Consider the following 19,131-nt stretch of genomic DNA (forward strand, 5'->3'; position numbering starts at 1 on the left):
TCGAAATAGTCACTTTAATTTGCTTTCTCAGAGTCTGTAACTTGACAATGGTTTCTTTGATGTACAGCGGCGTTCGCGCTATAGTTAACACCCGTCAGCGTCAGTGACGCGTCAGAAATCGTCAGTGACGCGTCAGAAATCGTCAGTGACTGGTCAGAAACCGTCAGACATCGTCAGATGCCCGTCAGAATTCGTCAGAGTCAAACGCTGACCAGTCAGCGTCAGCGTTAATGATATGTATGAGATGGGGTCAGGTTTCATGTTTATTTTGTACCCCGACAAGACAATAGCAATTTTGTCACCTCCTAGTGTGCGAGTTTTCGTTGCGATGTTGCGGCAGGTCGTTGACCCCCGAAATACGCAGCTTACTAGTACGTGGATATGCCACGCTTCTGGGAGGGGAAAGTTGTTAACTTAATAATTGCTCTTCTGAACAGCTTAAATACACACACAAACCTAAAAGGGGTTGGCAATGATTAGAGTATGAGTCATTCTTGTTGAAGATTAATTGCTAAAAAAAAAATTCAGTGTTGTCTTCTCGAGCTGACTGTAATTTATCACGTTGTTATTTGGGCTCTAACCGCTCGACCGATCTGAGACTGGGAGGGACTTATATACGGACTTTCAGTGCTTTAGCGACTCATTTGTTAGATCGTTATTTTCTACGGGTTTCATTTGATAAATGTAAGAAAATGGCATCGTGGTCGAGAATGACACCGGGGAAATCGTCTGACACGGCCGGGTACAATCGACATTTTTGATCATGCGAAATTTCCAGGTACGGGTGAAAAAAAGCCGGCCTGAGAAACCAATTGTTATATTCTTTAGCAGATAAATGACAGATTTTATCGAGATCGATTCTTGTCTTGCACTTGTCGGCAAATACGGATATTTTTTGTATTGCTTCAAAAACTCCCACATCGACGGGAAACACGTGTAGTTTCCAATTTCCCGAGCCGAAACAGTCCGTGCGATTAGAAAAACAGCTCACAAAACTGCGATCTACGTAGTAGCTAAGTGAATACTCGTATATGATTGTAACGCAGTTTGAAAAGCTAGCAATGACATCCGATGTTACAAAACTGTGTCAGCGTTTTTATGTATCCACGGAACAAAGAAAAATACGGCAAAATGTAAAGCACAGCGCATGCTAAAAAAGATGTTGGACCCGAACGTACCTTACGTGTAAACAAACATGAATGCTAGCGGTACAACTTCTCTGCGGGTTCAAACTGCGATTGATTAAGCCGAAGATTTAACTAAAATTTGTGCACTGTAACAAAAATAGCGAGAATCGTTTGGGATCTGGATGAAACTGAACTATAGATTATACGATTTGATACATCGGCTTCTGATCGCGCGCGAAACAGCAGCTCCGAGGACGGCCACTACAAATGTACACTCTCCCACGATGCGCGATCTTGATTGACAGATCGCGGTTGTTTGAAGATCGTGCCGCCCGCGCCGGACTGTCTGAAACTTTGCAGGACGCAAATTCAATCATTTTTGACAGCCAACCAACTGGTTGAGGAAAACTGACAGCAAAAATAACTTGATACCTGTCTATAAATGAGGTTCTGTCGCCGGCGTTCGAAGAACCCCGAAACATGGCTCGCAAAAAATAAACGAAAGACTTGCAGTTCGAAATCTAATAGTACCGGTAAGACCAAGGAGGTTACTTGGTAAGACAGAAAATTTGTGGCAACCAGGAACCGGGATAAATCTAAAAGAGGGAAGGGCCCATGCAGAAATAAATGTTTTGTCCATCAGACGTGCCCGTCGAAACATTGAATGAGCCAACTGTCTCTTTCTGTCAAATTTATGCATGATCAACATATCCGATGCTTTATTTAGTACATTACTTGTGCTCGCAATTATGAGGGTAACGAATTTCTGTTTAGGCTCTGGAAACTACAAGGGCGTGTTTCCCGTCGGCGTGCGAGTTTTCGCAGGTGATTACAGGGGATTGTTGTAAACAAAACAAAACATTATCGTGTTTGGCGATAAGTGGAAGACAAGAATTGATCCGGTAAAATCTCTTGTTATTAATTAATGTTTTGAGTAGAGTTACTACTATATGGATCCTCAATGCGGTTTTATTAAATCCTTAGAATTTTTGAGTCCATGGCAAACGTATACAATCATCATCATCTGTGTACAATACATTTTACCGCCATGGTAAAGATCACCGTAATTACGATAAGTTGATTATTAATTAGACATCATTAGCTACTTTTGTAGGCTAGGAATTTAGGTTTTCGTCCGCCGGCTTTTTCCTGGAAACACTGCTGCTCGTACCGTCAAGGGCGCAACTAAGCATGAAGACCTACCTGTTCCTGAGGGAGCTCTTGGGTCGGAACATCGCCATCGGACGTTCCTGCTCATCGGACAGTCGACCAGGGCATATTCCAACCATACGCCATGGCATATAATCAACCTTATGTGTTTTTGAATCTATTTATTAAGTGTGTTTTGTCTGATATCAGTTCAAAAGTTCTGTTGAATTCACTAACACTAGTTCTAGTTCTACTTTGTTTAACGGTAGCTAGGCTAGAAAAGTAGGATTCAGGTCACCATCCGCCGGCTTCCTTGGCACTTGTCGAGGTTGCAACTCAGCCAAGACCTACCTTTTCTTGGCGGAGCTCTCGGGACAGAACATCGCTGACGGGCAGTCGACCGACGAAACCATACTCCAGGGCATATATTCAACCTTATGTGTTTTTTAATCTATTTGTTGTGTTTTGTCTGCTGTTAGTTCAAAAGTTCTGTTGGATTAACTAACATTGGTTCTATTTCTAATACGGATAAAGGGATTCGGGTTTCCATCCGTTTAATAGCTTCCTTGGCACAATGATGATCGTTGAGAAATCTTACGTGTGTGCAACTTATGTACGCTTCATCATAACATATAACGTTTAAAACCTGGAAGGTAAGTTTATACCAGGTTTTCCATCATCATTCTGCTGCTATCCGATCGAAAATCATCTATTCCGAGTGTTGGAAATACGGTAAGTACATTGCTAAATGCGCTAGTGTATGAAGAAACCCAATGCCTTAAGTCATCTCGAGTCGCTGTGGTACCACATACAAAATGTTTCAGTATAAACCACAACTGAATCTGTCTAACAAAGAGAGAGACAGAATGAAAGACAGATCATTCTGGAAATCTTGTGCTTCGGACTGTACCTCACCGATGTAAAACCGGATGAATTATGTATGTATGTATGTAAAGAGAGAGACGCTTTGTGTGGAACATAACGATGTGGGTTTACGATACATGTCGTTCAAAAATATTCAAAATATATTCATCGACACTAAATATCGCTATCAAGTAGAATAAACCAAGAAAAAAAATCAAACACGGCGGAAAAACATGCACCATGCTAATTGTTCTTACAATAAATGAATGAAGACCTTTATTGCACATTTTTGCCACACCGGGCCGGCGGGCCCGGGCGGTACAGTACCGGCGGGCCCGTTCTTTGAGAATGCCGCCAAACCAAGGTCCTTGGTGAAACTCAAAGAAGCCGCGCCCCGGCCGCATGTGTCAATCAATTGAGCGGCGCGGTGGGAGGGTCCAGGTCAGACCCATTTTTGCTACAATTCTACCGGTATCTGAACATCTAATAAACATATTCACATGCACAAAACATCTATTGATTTTGATTACAACAATGCAGGCCTCATATTTTCACCCCAAACCCCAAAGATTGACAACATTTCCCACTTTCTAAACGCCACACAAAACTCTATCCTAAGCCGTGACGTCGTGATTACGACGTGTACACGCCGCCTGCGTGTGTCATACCGAGGAGAAAATTGTCTCACTATAGAATCTTTGGTTATAATTAATAGGAAGCGAGGACGAAGTAGCTCTAAAATAGCTCCACCATTCCAGGTGTGTATTTGTCGAACGTTAATAGTGCAAAGATATTCCTATCAAAATTCGTAGGTTTTCCGCGTGCGTGCGAGCGGATGTTCCCGATCGCTGATCACAAATTCGGCGGCAAAATCTCCGATAAAAAAACACACCAAAACCTCTTCAAAGCGGATTATTTGACAGAGAACTCCTTTTTTTCAGTGCTGTGCCGTTAAATTCTTTATATACACTGATATAAACATAGCCAAACACGTAGTTCCTGCAAGCTCGGCCTCGCGAGGAGCCGCCAATCCCTTCGTTTCCCGCCAACAGTTGTGCAAATCTTGCCTACAGTAGCCAATCAGAGACACGTATGTGCTACGTCACGTAATATTTACATACTGTTACGCAATGCTGGGCCCGTCGTCCGCAATGTAGCAGCTAAACATGGCAAAGTTTTCAGTTGAAGTTTACGCCGTATTTAACTTAAAAATACCGGGACTCGAACTTATATGATATTTTTACGTCTTGCACAATAATTATATAAAGGTAGCCCAGCCAAAAATGTATTTTTGTAGTCGATCATGGCCGGCAGCTCGCTTGTTTGATGGTTGTCTGCCGCTAGTTTCTGGCCGATGGGCGTGCTTTGCGTTGCCGAAAATAATATAACGTTACATTGCCGCGTTCTTCGGGTTGACTTTTTGGATTGACCTTTATTTTATTAAAAGAAATAGGTATCCTGAGAATGTTTCCCCACCTCAGAACTTTTTTACTACACAGTGTCGTGAACATGATGTTGACAATTTTGCTCCGATTTTTTGCAAACGTAGCGTTACACTACCTCCCGGCCGGCGCTCGGTGAGCAGAGTTTTATCGAGGAACGCTACTTTCGTGATAAAATCTATTGCAACAACAATAATCAACAGGCAAATAAAGAGCTGATGAGCAAAATAAGTAATTGATAAAGTAAGAACAAACAACTCCACTCTTTAATAGCAAGCAGTACCAGAAGAAAATGTCTGTATAATTCGATCTACTGAAATGCAGGCAAGATCGCCGTCTCTTTCCGCTGTTCCGTTTTTGTATCGGCAAGTTACTGCGCAGCATGACGCAAATTAGTTCTCCTCCCACTAATCTGTGATGTTACCGCGGCCTGCATATGAATGGTTCGTCATTTGATAACGCTGACCAGTCAGAAATGCGGCAGTCTCCGTCAGTGACGCGTCAGAAAAATGCTGTGACGGAATAATGTCCGTCAGAAATCGTCAGTGACGCGTCAGAAATCGTCAGCGTCAGTGACGGGTGTTAACTATAGCGCGAACGCCGCTGTACCAGTATCATTCAAACATCTGTTTTTGTTTGCATTCAGATGTAACGCTAGTTCACCTATATCCGTTGGGTAACCTATATCCGTTGCTTTTTAAAAACAATATTTAGGCACATCAAGTCGTCGATAGTTTTAAACTGCAATATCCTGAAAATATTGCAAGTTGAAACTAATGTCCATCAACGTGATATCCCCAAATACCCTGTTTTTAACAGCAACAGATATAGGTTACCCATGCAATGGATAAAGGTGAACTAGCGTTAATGTTCAGGGCTTGAAAGGTGCACCCAAAATTGGAGCTGTGCACCCAATTTTTTTCAGTGGGTGCACAGGGTGCACCCAATATTTTCTTAGGTTTATGTATGGAAAGATTTCAAGTATACTAGTATACATCATATTCTTGACATCTAAGTGTTAGAAAGATAATAAAAATGTCTGTCATGTTACTTGTTTAAGAATTTGATAGCTTGTAACTAAGTTTTGTTTAACTTTTTTTTACATTCTACTTAAATTTAAGTGGTGCACCCAAAAATGTTTTGGTGCACCCAATTTCTTAAGCTGGGTGCACCAGTGCACCTAATCCCAAAAATGAATTTCGAGCCCTGATGTTACTTCAATATAACATGACACTATATACTTGTTGGTAGTTTTACTTTTCAGAGAGATCACAGTGGTACCATCTCTGTATATGTAACACCTGAAAGAGCACAAAAAGATGAAGTATATTGTCCTTTCACTAGATGGGTCTGCACGGGGTCCCAACAATGATTTACACTGAATTCAGAAGAACCCCCTACTTATTACGCTAAATCAAGGAAGGCAATTACGCTAGATTTGGTCACCTTGATACGATTAACGTAGATAAGATGGTTTTCCCTACGAGTTACAGGAAATAAAAATAGGCTGCCTATACGCCTTATAGAAAAGAGCATGCAGACTCTTATTGGGAGGTCTCTAGATCTACCACACAACCTGTTCAATTTAATCGTTTGAAAATACAGGTTTAGAAGACAAAACTTACATTCAGAGTGTTAATCTTTATTCTAATTAACCCCATTTCTACTGACTCAGAAGCACCCTTACCGAAAACCCTTACCGAAATCCCTTTTCCGACATGAAGGTGTAAATGGCATACTTGGAATGCTTGCAACTTTTTATAAGTGGCTGGTACTTTGTACAGGCTAATTCATCTTCCGAATGAATGATGGTTGAGACAAAAAAATAGGCCAAACTGAATAGGGCTTACCCAAACAAACATGTATCATATGACTTCAGAGAGCAAATAGAGGCTTTCTGGACCAACGCTTTACATAAGCCACTTAGTAGATTAAACTGCTACACTTTGAATATTGATTGCACCGAGTGCTGACTTAACTGGAGCACATGTGAGTTGGGGGAGTGGCTAATAGGGCTGGCGAGAGGAAAGACTTATGTTTCTCATCTATATACACTAAGCCTACTAGCAATCTCCGAATTATTTGTAGAATGGAGCTCTTTTTAAACATCTTTTGCTGTATGTACATCACAACTCTAACAGCAATTTAGTTTAAAGAATTCTGTAGGGAAATACCGACAGGTTTTTGCTCTTCTGCGAGAAGAGATGAAGAAGTCGGGAATCTGTCACTTTTAAGTGTTGACCTACATCAATTATGTTTCTGTAATTGCTTGTAAGCAATTGTGACTATTAGTGTGTTATTATATTTCAGCCATACCATATATGGTATGGTGAAATATATTGTATTCGTAATGTTTCTTTCTTTCTTTCTTTCTCCTGTCAAATCTTCAAATCGAATCATCTCCGTCGTTCCGGGACCGAATGACCTGAAATTTGGCACAAGAGTAGAGTGGGTCAATACCGAGGTGCTTTTTTCTCATTTTTTTCATATCTGCCTCTAAAATGATTTTATTGAAGTTTAAAGGTCACGTTTTGACCACAACGGTATATTTTGACCCCCCGTACCATTGAATTACAATGGAATGACCTTAAATTTGGTGTAGATAGGCATTAGATAGTTGGTAAAATGATCCAAGTAAAATTTTTGGCATGAGCCAATTTCAAATTATCAATTTCTGCACTTTTCTGAGGGGAAATTGGTTTTCTTTCGGCCTTCTCCCGTGAACTCCCGTGACCCCAGAGCCCACAGGTGCCAGGTGCCAGCGGTCTGGGGAGAGCGAGAGTTAATTACTTTATGGACGCCAGCCAATCAGCGACGAAAGGCGAATGCTAGTTAATATTCATAAGCGGGGCCTTGCAATCCCGTTTATACACAAACAGATGCATATTACAGCCTTACAGTGGCCATATGTTACCCTGTGCCCGGTTTGAAATTGTAGTTTGCGAGGATTTGGAGTTCAGACAGGGTCATTTGAGCGGTAGCGGACGGTACGCGTGCATTGAACGTCAGAATACAAGTCTGTGTCGATGAATTTACCAACATTCCGCATGGCACTATCAATCATTTTTGGCAGATTTGACTTTGGGGGTTAGTTGAGATAATAGAGAAAATGTTACTTGGCAGAAAACGCGGGAAAATTGGACAGTTTGCGCTTAGTTTTGATACGTAAGTTTGACAGTGGCGAGAATGCATGTATTTTTTCCCAAACAAATGTAGGTACTTCTAACGTTAGTGTTGTTGTTGTTCTTTTTTGACGTAAACTTTGTACATTCAAATTGTAAGTAACTTTAAACTGCCAGAGTTTGAGCCCAATAAAACACTCTTAGTACCAGAGTATCACCACTGACCTCCGAAAAGAAACCCCCGAACAAGGTAGAAACTCCTATCCTCCAGGTCTCGCACGCTACGAGCAGGAAATTACAACACTCAGACAAGATTACGTCCGATGGCTGATTGCATACAAAGTAAAACAATTTAACAGTGGTACGCAGGGCATATACTTAACAAAGAATTCGAAGGAAAATGAAATATATAGATAAAGCCAAATCAAGTTAACTTGTTGGTCCTGGGATTTTTCAGAAAAGAAATGAAGCGACAGGGTGGTAAAATTCTTGTAAAAATTCGAGACGTCTCCGTTTATGTAATGGCTCATATAAAACAAGAAGATTGAAGTTTTTAGCTTGAAAAAAACAACAACAGCAACACACTCCTACTACACAACACCTGCACCTGCTTGACAGGGTCATTTGAGCGGTAGCGGACGGTACGCGTGCATTGAACGTTAGTGAGATGAATTTACCAACATTCCGCATGGCACTATCAATCATTTTCGGCAGATTTGGACAGGGAAAATTGGACGGCTTGCGTTTAGTTTTGATACGTAAGTTTGACAGTGGCGAGAATGCATGTATTTTTCCCCGAACAAATGTAGGTACTTCTAGTGTTGTTGTTGTTCTTTTTTGACGTAAACTTTGTACATTCAAATTGTAAGTAACTTTAAACTGCCAGAGTTTGAGCCCAATAAAACACTCTCAATACCAGAGTATCACCACTGACCTCCGAAAAGAAACCCCCGAACAAAGTAGAAACACCTATCCTCCAGGTCTCGCACGCTACGAGCAGGAAACACTCAGACAAGATTACGTCCGATGGCTGATTGCATACAAAGTAAAACAATTTAACAGTGGTATGCAGGGGCATATACTTAACAAAGAATTCGAAGGAAAATGAAATATATAGATAAAGCCAAATCAAGTTAACTTGTTCGTCCTGGGATTTTTCAGAAAAGAAATGAAGCGACAGGGTGGTAAAATTCTTGTAAAATTTCGAGACGTCTCCGTTTATGTAATGGCTCATACAAAACAAGAAGAAGATTGAAGTTTTCAGCTTGAAAAAAACAACAACACTCCTACTACACAGTACCTGCACCTGACAATTATTAAAACGTATGCCCTACTTGATTAAAAAAAAAGTTCAATGCAATAATAAATGTACCCACATCACAAGGAGATTATGACGGTACTTAGACCTAGTTATCGAAGTGGAAATTGTTGAATGCCGTCATGTAATTTCATGATGAAAATCTTCTGAATGGAAGATGCGTTTTTTTTTCACTCTCGGAAAAATAGGAGCTGCCGCAATTCTAAAAGCCAATCAGTTATGCATAGGCGCTCCTGTGGAAGATTATATTCTTCCATATGGGCCCGGTTCATATTGGGCAAGCTCTGTTTTGACCTGGAATCAATTCACAATATTAGTTCTCTTTTGGGGATAACTTACAGTTTAAATATTGCACTTTTGCGCAGGGGTGACTTGGAACAGTCCAATGTTGCGTGGGAATGGGTATGGCTGAAATATGCTGTATTTGCACCCAAGCAAATGTCGGCCTTTCTAGTCTTATTTCTTATCTTTACCTATATGTATGCACCATGTAACATTGTGTAGAGGGTATATATACATCATCTAAATGTAAGAGAAGGTGTTAATAATCTCCTTATTTGGGTCAGGCCATCCTTGCCTACTATATGTTGTTTATCATCGTCCTGGTTACCTTCCCATGGGGCCTAGCAACCCGATTACAGGCTAATCATCATGTGATAGGCTTATGGAACATTGAGGAAATATCGAAAGGTCAGCGACCCCAAATCAGGACACTTCCTCCAAAGAACCAGGATGTTTGACCTATAAAGGACCCAGATGACCTGAATGGGAGGTTGGAACTGGGACCCTGCCCTCCTATAGCAGATGGTGACCTCAGCAACAGTGTTGGTGGCCTGGAAAGCGGGGGCAATGACCTGCTTTTGTGGAATATGACATCATGCCACACTCCCACTGACCTCATCTCTCCTGACAGCAAGGTGTGATGGGAAGGAATTGGAACATAGGAATCATGGGCAGAAAGCAATAACGTATGATGGGAATGATTTTGTAGTGAAAATCTTAACGCCCAAAACCGTTCAAATACGGTCTTTACCGTTGTTTCATTTTCAAAGACGGTCCAACATTCACCATCCGTTACTTTCTAGAACCGGAGGTTGTGAAAGTAAAAATTTAAATATTTGGTTAGAAAAAAAAGAACAGATGATGACTGATGCAGGCAAACTGTGATTCGAGCAAGGGCAAGAGTCAAGTTCATCTTCAAGTTCAATTCTACACCATCACCAAAGTCACAACATTTGCTTTCTCTATATAGACTTTACAGGGGAAAAATGTACAGTATCTTTGCACAATCTGGCCTTTTGATCAGGCTGTTCCATACACTTTCCTGACACTAACATCCTGCAATTAGTGACAGAGATTAGTGGTCAAACAGAATCAATTGTTGACCAAGCCTGTATCCACTGACCTACCTAAGGGGTAATTGTTGACCAAGCGGCAACCATTGACCTAAATTCTTTTAAGAGGCATTCGGCACAGGCCTGTAACCAACCGAGAGCCATTTACGTCTTGGGCGCAAATAGGGTAGATTATAGAGAAAAATGGCCTTAATCATTAGATCTAGGTTGATGAAGGGAAGATGGAACGCGATTTAATGTGTCAAGAGGGAAAATCGAGAATGAGGACATAACGTCATTAGAGCAAGATTACAGCAAGGCGGTAGATCACAATGGGGTGAATGGGTAACGTTTACGTCCTTGTCCCATACCAGGGTATCCTACAAAAGTAGCTAAATTTGTCTACGAGGAGCCCAGATTTGGGGACTGCATACATGTACAGTAGAGGTCCAGAGAGCTCCATAAAAGAGGCAGACCAATTTTCTAAAGAATGAGTCCTTTGAAAAAACGTTCATTATTGAAAAAAGAAGTCTCATGTACAGTTATAGTTATGTACAAAGCAAGGTATTTCTCTGGATACTAAATGCATTGTGTAAAAACTTTTATTTTTAATACACATTGCACAAAACTCATTCCTTCTTGTGGAACACACTGTCAATGTAATGCTACTTGTGATGATGTGGAGAAATAAAGTGTTACAAAATAATGCCCGAAGGCTAATTTCATGTACGGTCTCAAAGACAGAGAGTAGAAAATAGTGTGATACATATCAGTATGTAAGTGTCTAAACAACTATATGATACTATGGATACTATTGTCGGGTTTGACTTCTTCTTTGAAGGCAGTGGTTAATGAACTGTCCCACGTTCTGTATAATGATTGGATTTAATTGTGCTTTTAATAGAAATAGTCTTTTGGAGATCCCCTAAATCTCTGTGAAATTGTGGCAACTGTTTGAAATGATTGTTTCTTTTGGCTTCATAGTGTCAGTACACTGACTAGAAACACATCAATGGTATCTAAACTACCATCAAAATACACCACATTTTGGTTGCGACCTGAGCAACTTCGGGGGAAGCCATAAAATATAAAGTTGTGGCGACTGTTTGAAATAAAATTAAATCTGTTTCTTTTGGATTCATAGTAAGTATACTGACTAAAAATACATCAATGGTATCTAAGCTACCATCAAAATACACCATATTTTGGTTCCGAACTGAGCAAATTCAGGAAAGCCATTAATACCGAAGAGAGATTGGATTTGCCACCTAGTTTTGGTCATGATTTATGTGGGTCACAGATGAAACAACACCAGAGCATGTAAATGAGGCATCAGCTGGGAGATATTTTGGGAAAATTTGATTGATGTGTGACCTCAAACGTGCGCTGACCTAATTCTCATCATCAGCCACGCTCCATTTCATTTGGTTCCTTCCTGATGAAACACTAGAGTATGCGAATAAATCAATTTATGACCCAATTGCTATGTGTCAAGTCCGATTATTGAGCATATACGTCCTCTTCTTACTGGGATTTATGGATGTTTTTCTTGGCTTTTTTTAAAAGCTGGCTGCAAATGATGTTCCACCCAATTGCCTTGACAAGCCAGAACTTTGTGTTATCTTGTTTATCTGGACTGTTCCATTTAGGACAATCGCCTGGGGGTGATTACTAGCTCTTTGAAGATAAAGGTACATAGAAGGGTAAAGAAGTCATTCTCAATTGAGGAGTAGCATATTGTTTTCTTTTTAAGTAGCTAGTGGTCGGGGTTGTATGTGTAACACAAATTCTGCTGTCCAGGGCTGTAAAGGCTTCTCCACTCTAGGAGCCTGGCTGGTGTTGGGCGGGCTGCTGTATGCGAGATTGCGCAAGAATTAAAATGGTGGCTCCATCGAGGCCGAAATCGGCAAATTTTGAACTTTGAGCGAAGTTTCTGGCGGAAAATTAGGGCTTAGCAAATGCATACATCCCCAAAACAGGGCGTAGATTTTCTGATATCTTTTACTAAAGGGCCTGTAACTTAAGGATCGTTTTGTTTACCCAAAAAATCTAGTTACGCGTGGCACAACCTGACTTTCTGAACAACTTGCGCACAGAGAAAACTACTTGCGCGGCAGGGGTGCATAACACTTAGTGGTTAATTCTAGCCCTGCATGTGTACATATGAATGTCGTTTTTTATGGCCAATTTTATTTCATTTGCACACTTGCAGCAGTTTGGGGGCTCCCAGACTTTTTTCATTCACACAGTTGCAGCAGTTTTTGGGTTCCCAGAGGATGTCATCCATATAATCATTTCAAGATGGATTAATCTTGACCAGGCTGACATTCCTTACCAGGAGGTAATCCCCACTGTCCACAGCTACACACCCGATCCACCTGCCCTGGTCTGGTCTGGCACACACCTGCAACAGACAGGCTCATGTTTATATCAGGTTTCTACATAAAGAATACAACACGGTGTATTCCGTATCACCCGAGGTACCAGCCTGACCTGGGAGAAAACACAAGTTTCTGTATGTGAAATGCGCCAGAAGTTGAGAAAATTTTGGTGTCCTCGAACAAAAGAACAAAAACAGTTACAGAAGCAATTCTAACATCCGAATCAGGTATTCGCAACAAGACTTGTTGAAAAGATTCAGTTAACAGATACAAAATGAAACTATCATAAATTCAACTTCCCCTCGCTTTTCGTTATAGTGGAGATGAAAGAACAGAATATTTGATATGTTTTATGTTGGTTTGTGTATAGTTAGTTGGATTATGGATATGAATTTTTCTACAGCACTTTGATGTATGAAATAAAGAAATCCTCTGTTATGACTTTAAAAAGTTTTGAATATAATAATATTTGGTACTCACATCATGTTTGTAAGGCTCTAATATATGGGCTGCTTCTCTGGAATCTCGCAAATCTGGTAAAAATTTAGGCTTATATTAAGTTACATGTAGTATAACACAATTTGCAGAACAGGTCTGTTGATGGTAACATAGCATACATGTATAGCCTGGGTACTATCCTGTGTGGTTTCTGCTGGCTAAATTAAAAGAATTTGAGCAAGCAGTAATTACAGAGGATGATAAAGACATTAGTTTGAAATGTCCGAATGAAAGCTCATCTTCGTTGGTAGATTCCATATTGAAAAATGTTTATAGTTTGAAATGTGTTCAGGTAATTATTTCTTAACCTGAATTAACAAAGTCTGATTAAGGTATTCAGCCAAAGTAAAAGAAATCTATGGATAATTGTCTTACCCCATATCCTGACGGACCCATCTTCCCCAGCAGACACCACTTGCTGGTCATTGCCCCTCAGGGTAAGAGCATGGATGTAGTCTGTGTGGCCTTTAAGTGTGTTCTGTGGAACAAATTGTCATGGAATCAAAATTATCACGTGAAAGAATGCCCTTATCCAGTCTAGTGCAAAATCTTTCATTGCAAAATATCAAAATCAGCATGAACAGATGCTCTCGTAGCTCAACTGGTACATGTAGCAGCCTTACAGTTGATCATGAGCTCCTGGTTCCAATAAGTTGGTAACTGGAAGACCCTGTTTCAAATTCTGGGAAGGGCATCTTGTTTATACCCCTGTCACATTTGGCAAAAATCGATCGGACGGCGATTCTGCGGCAATTGCCAGAGCCTCGCTTATAATAATAACTTTATTGCACAACAATTGTACAAGGTACAAAGTACGGTTTATACGTGACAGGGACGGTTTTCAGGTGAAAAATATGCGCAACCCTCTCAGTTCGGTTCAGCAGCCCTCTGTCGATCTTAAATATGGCCGATCTTCCATCGATATGCCCGAAGATCGTGACAGGGGTATAAGGACTGTAACCATTTTTTGGAAAGGGCGTAAAATGGGGGTCCCGTGTTTGAGGAGGTGTCTGAAGCACAGCCTCATTACTGCGATAGGTACCTACTGCATATACATGTACTACTACTACAATGTAACACATATGCCTCCCAAAACAGATGTAAAGAAAATAATAAGCAGAATCTTACCGTGCATGTTCCTGTTTGTAGATCCCACAGATACACATTATTGTCTCCACATCCTGAGCACAGAGTCCCATCCTAAAAACACATTGAACATCAATTCCATCATTCAGAAATCTAAAGTTTTCTCAGAGTTTCAGTCCTACCATGCAGTACTGCAGTACCACCTAGCAGATAAAGCCGGTATTGCAAAGCTCGGTGTAAATAATGTTACAGTATCTGCTACTTGTCATGACAAGAGTGGGGTAAGGAGCGCTCCCGGTGCGAGCCATATGGGGAGGATAGGCCGGGGAGAGTAGGCCGGGGGAGAGGGGGCCAGACTGTACCATTGTACCTGTAGGGGAGAAAGTACAGCATTATTGCAATCACTTCTATGTCCTCTCAAACACATTTCTGGCTAGCTATGGCCCGTTTTGGAAGCTAGAATATGACATTTCTTGGATTACCACATACTTACCACATTACCACATGCTATGGCAAAGTCGGGACTCTTAGTTAAACAAAAAACAACAAAATTATATAAACCTCTAACAGCGACACCTACCGGAGTGAGTGTCCTTTCTTACTGTCTTGCAAAATCCTACATTTTTACCGAACTAAAAGCCTCATCGACATTAAACTAAACATAGAAGTTTGTCCAAACTCATTTCAAGTGTACTAAAATGTCAACGCGTCGTACTTCAAGTGACAAATTTAACAGACAGCAATGCGTAATAACGTCAGAGTGCCATAAAGTTGACATATGCGGTCATATGGAAGCCAGAGCGGGTTTCAACCATTTTAATCGCATTAATAGCTTCATCGACAATAAACTAAACATACAACTTCAACCAAACTCTTTTCAATTACACCGGTGTGTCTACGCTACGTACTCAAAGTGACAAATTTAACAGACATCAATGCGTAATGACGTCAGGGTACAATAAAGTTGACATATGCGGTCAGAAGGAAGTCAGTACATACAAATGTTCTTTTTTTTAATTTGTATTGTTTATGTGTTTGTCAGCAGGGCTAGCCCTTTGTAATAGCCATAGGCTAGTTGGGCAGCCCTGGCTGTGTGTTCGGTGCAGCCAAACCAATAAATAAATAAATAAATAAAAAAGGAAGTCAGGCCGGGTTTTCCATGCTATTGACCTAATTGAAAATTCATATACAATACACTAAACATACAACTTCAACCAACCCCCTTCTGTTTACACCGGAGTGTCTCCGCTACGTATTACTAGTCTCAAATTTAACAGACATCGAGTCGTAATGACGTCAGGTGCCATAAAATTGACATATGCGGTCAGAAGAAAGTCAGGGCGGGTTTTCCACTGTTTTGACCTAATTGAAAGGGTCATTGACAATAAACTAAACATAAAACTTCGACCAAACTCTTTTAAAGTACACCGGCGTGTCTACGCCACGTACTCAAGGTGACAAATCTAACAGACATCAATGCGTAATGACGTCGGGGTACCATAAAGTTGACAAGGAAATCATGGCGGGTTTTCCACTGTTTTGACCTAATTCAAAAAGTCATAGAGTGATAGACAATAAACTAAACATAAAACTTCGACCAAACTCTTTTTCATTACACCGGTGTGTCTACGCTACGTATTCAAAGTGACAAATTTAACAGACATCAATACATGTACGTAATGACGTCAGGGTACCATAAAGTTGACATATGCGCTCAGAAGGAAGTCAGGGCGGGTTTTCCACTGTTTTGACCTAGTTCATAAAGCCATAGACAATAAACTAAACATACAACTTCGACCAAACTCTTTTTCATTACACCGGGGTGTCTACGCCACGTACTCAAAGTGACAAATTTAACAGACATCAATGCGTAATGACGTCAGGGTACCATAAAGTTGACATATGCGCTCAGAAGGAAGTCAGGCCGGATTTTCCACTGTTTTGACCTTATTTAAAAAGTGATAGACAATAAACTAAACATAAAATTTCGACCAAACTCTTTCCATTTATACCGGTGTGTCTACGCAACGTACTCAAAGTGACAAATTTAACAGACATCAATGCGTAATTACGTCAGGGTACCATAAAGTTGACATATGCGCTCAGAAGGAAGTCAGAGCGGCCTTTCCACTGTTTTGACCTAGTTCATAAAGCCATAGACAATAAACTAAACATACAACTTCGACCAAACTCTTTTTCATTACACCGGTGTGTCTACGCTACGTACTAAAAGTGACAAATTTAACAGACATCAATACAAGTACGTAATGACGTCAGGGTACCATAAAGTTGACAAGGAAATCATGGCGGATTTTCCACTGTTTTGACCTAATTGAAAGGGTCATTGACAATAAAGTAAACATACAACTTCGACCAAACTCTTTCCATTTACACCGGTGTGTTGACGCTACGTACTCAAAGTGACAAATTTAACAGACATCAATGCGTAATGACGTCAGGGTACCATAAAGTTGACAAGGAAATCATGGCGGGTTTTCCACTGTTTTGACCTAATTGAAAGGGTCATTGACAATAAAGTAAACATACAACTTCGACCAAACTCTTTCCATTTACACCGGTGTGTTGACGCTACGTACTCAAAGTGACAAATTTAACAGACAGCAATGCGTAATGACGTCAGGGTACCATAAAGTTGACAAGGAAATCATGGCGGGTTTTCCACTGTTTTGACCTAATTGAAAGGGTCATTGACAATAAAGCAAACATACAACTTCGACCGAACTCTTTTAGATTACACCAGTGTGTCTACGCCACGTACTCAAAGTGACAAATTTAACAGACATCAATGCGTAATGACGTCAGGGTACCATAAAGTTGACATATGCGCTCAGAAGGAGGTCGTGGCGGGGTTTCCATCGTTTTGACCTAATTGAAAGGGTCATTGACAATAAAGTAAACATACAACTTCGACCAAACTCTTTCCATTTACACCGGGGTGTCTACGTTACGTACTCAAAGTGACAAATTTAACAGACATCAATACGTAATGACGTCAGGGTATCATAAAGTTGACATATGCGCTCAGAAGGACGTCAGGGCGGGTTTTCCACTGTTTTGACCCAGCTCATAAAGCTTCATCGACAATAAACTAAACATACAACTTCGACTAAACTCTTTTTCATCACACCGGTGTGTCTACGCTACGTACTCAAAGTGACAAATTTAACAGACATCAATGGGTAATGACGTCAGGGTACCATAAAGTTGACATATGCGCTCAGAAGGAAGTCAGGGCGGGGTTTCCACTGTTTTGACCTAATTGAAAGGGTCATGGACAATAAAGTAAACATACAACTTCGACCAAACTCTTTCCATTTATACCGGAGTGTCTACGTTACGTACTCAAAGTGACAAATTTAACAGACATCAATGCGTAATGACGTCAGGGTACCATAAAGTTGACATATGCGCTCAGAAGGAAGTCAGGGCGGATTTTCCACTGTTTTGACCTTATTTAAAAAGTGATAGACAATAAACTAAACATACAACTTCGACCAGTCTCTTTTCAAATACACCGATGTGTCTGCGCAACGTTCTCCAAGTGACAAATTTAACAGACATCAATGCGTAATGACGTCAGGGTACCATAAAGTTGACATATGTGGTCTTAGGGACGCCAGAGCGTTATTTTCACCCATTAACCCCAATGAAAAGCTTCATAGACAATAAACTAGACATACAACTTCAACCAGACTCACTGTGGTCACACCGGACGTCGACTGACTATGCTACGTACGCTAAGTCACAAAATTAAAAGATAGCAAGGCGTAATGACTTGAGGGTGCCACAAAGATGACACATGCGGCCATAGGGAAGTAAGTGCGGGGTTTCCACACTATTGACCTAATTTTGAAAAATCATAGACATTAGATAGAAAGAGTTTGGTCGAAGATGTATGTTTAATACGCTACGTACTTGTGTGTCTACGCTACGTTATCAAAGTGACAAATTTAACAGACATCAAATTGAATACGTAATGACGTCAGGGTACAATAAAGTTAAAATATGCGGTAAGAATGAAGTCAGGGCGGCTTTTCCACTGTTTTGACCTAGTTCAAAAAGCCATAGACAATAAACTAAACATAAAACTTTGGCTAGACTATTTCCATTTACAACAGTGTGTCTTTGCTATGTAATCAAAGTGACAAAATCAACAGACATCAATGCGTAATGACGTCAGGGTACCATAAAGTTGACATATGCGCTCAGAAGGAAGTCAGGGCGGCTTTTCCACTGTTTTGACCTAGTTCAAAAAGCCATAGACAATAAACTAAACATAAAACTTCGACCAAACTCTTTCCATTTATACCGGCGTGTCTACGCAACGTACTCAAAGTGACAAATTTAACAGACATCAATGCGTAATGACGTCAGGGTACCATAAAGTTGACATATGCCGTCAGAAGGAAGTCCGGGCGGGTTTTCCAATGTTTTGACCTAGTTCAAAAAGCCATAGACGATAAACTAAACATAAAACTTCGACCAAACTCTTTCCATTTAGACCGGCGTGTCTACGCAATGTACTCAAAGTGACAAATTTAACAGACATCAATGCGTATTGACGTCAGGGTAAAATAAAGTTGACATATGCGCTCATAAAGAAGTCAGGGCGGGTTTTCCACTGTTTTGACCTCATTTAAAAAAGTCTTATACAATATACTCAAAATACAACTTCTCCCACACTCTTTTTCCTTACACCCGGGTGTGTACGCGTTCCGCTCTCAGTGACACATTTAACAGACACCTCTGTGCTAAGACACGTGGGGACCATAAAAATGACATATATGCT

The 19,131-nt window shown here is 40.6% G+C and overlaps 1 protein-coding gene across 1 annotated transcript in view; it reads right to left on the reverse strand.

The window, feature by feature from the left end:
- Positions 1-19,131, reverse strand: part of LOC118425952 (THO complex subunit 6 homolog) — a 48,658-nt gene that overhangs the window by 5,848 nt on the left and 23,679 nt on the right. The window contains exons 8-11 of the mRNA XM_035835122.1: positions 14,364-14,435; positions 13,611-13,713; positions 13,218-13,270; positions 12,692-12,760 (exon numbers count right to left, since the gene is read on the reverse strand). Coding sequence (XP_035691015.1) covers positions 12,692-12,760; positions 13,218-13,270; positions 13,611-13,713; positions 14,364-14,435 — 297 coding nt within the window. The remainder of the gene's footprint in view (positions 1-12,691; positions 12,761-13,217; positions 13,271-13,610; positions 13,714-14,363; positions 14,436-19,131) is intronic.

This window comes from Branchiostoma floridae, chromosome 11 (assembly GCF_000003815.2).
Source record: "Branchiostoma floridae strain S238N-H82 chromosome 11, Bfl_VNyyK, whole genome shotgun sequence".
In the NCBI taxonomy this organism is placed as follows: Eukaryota; Metazoa; Chordata; class Leptocardii; order Amphioxiformes; family Branchiostomatidae; genus Branchiostoma; species Branchiostoma floridae.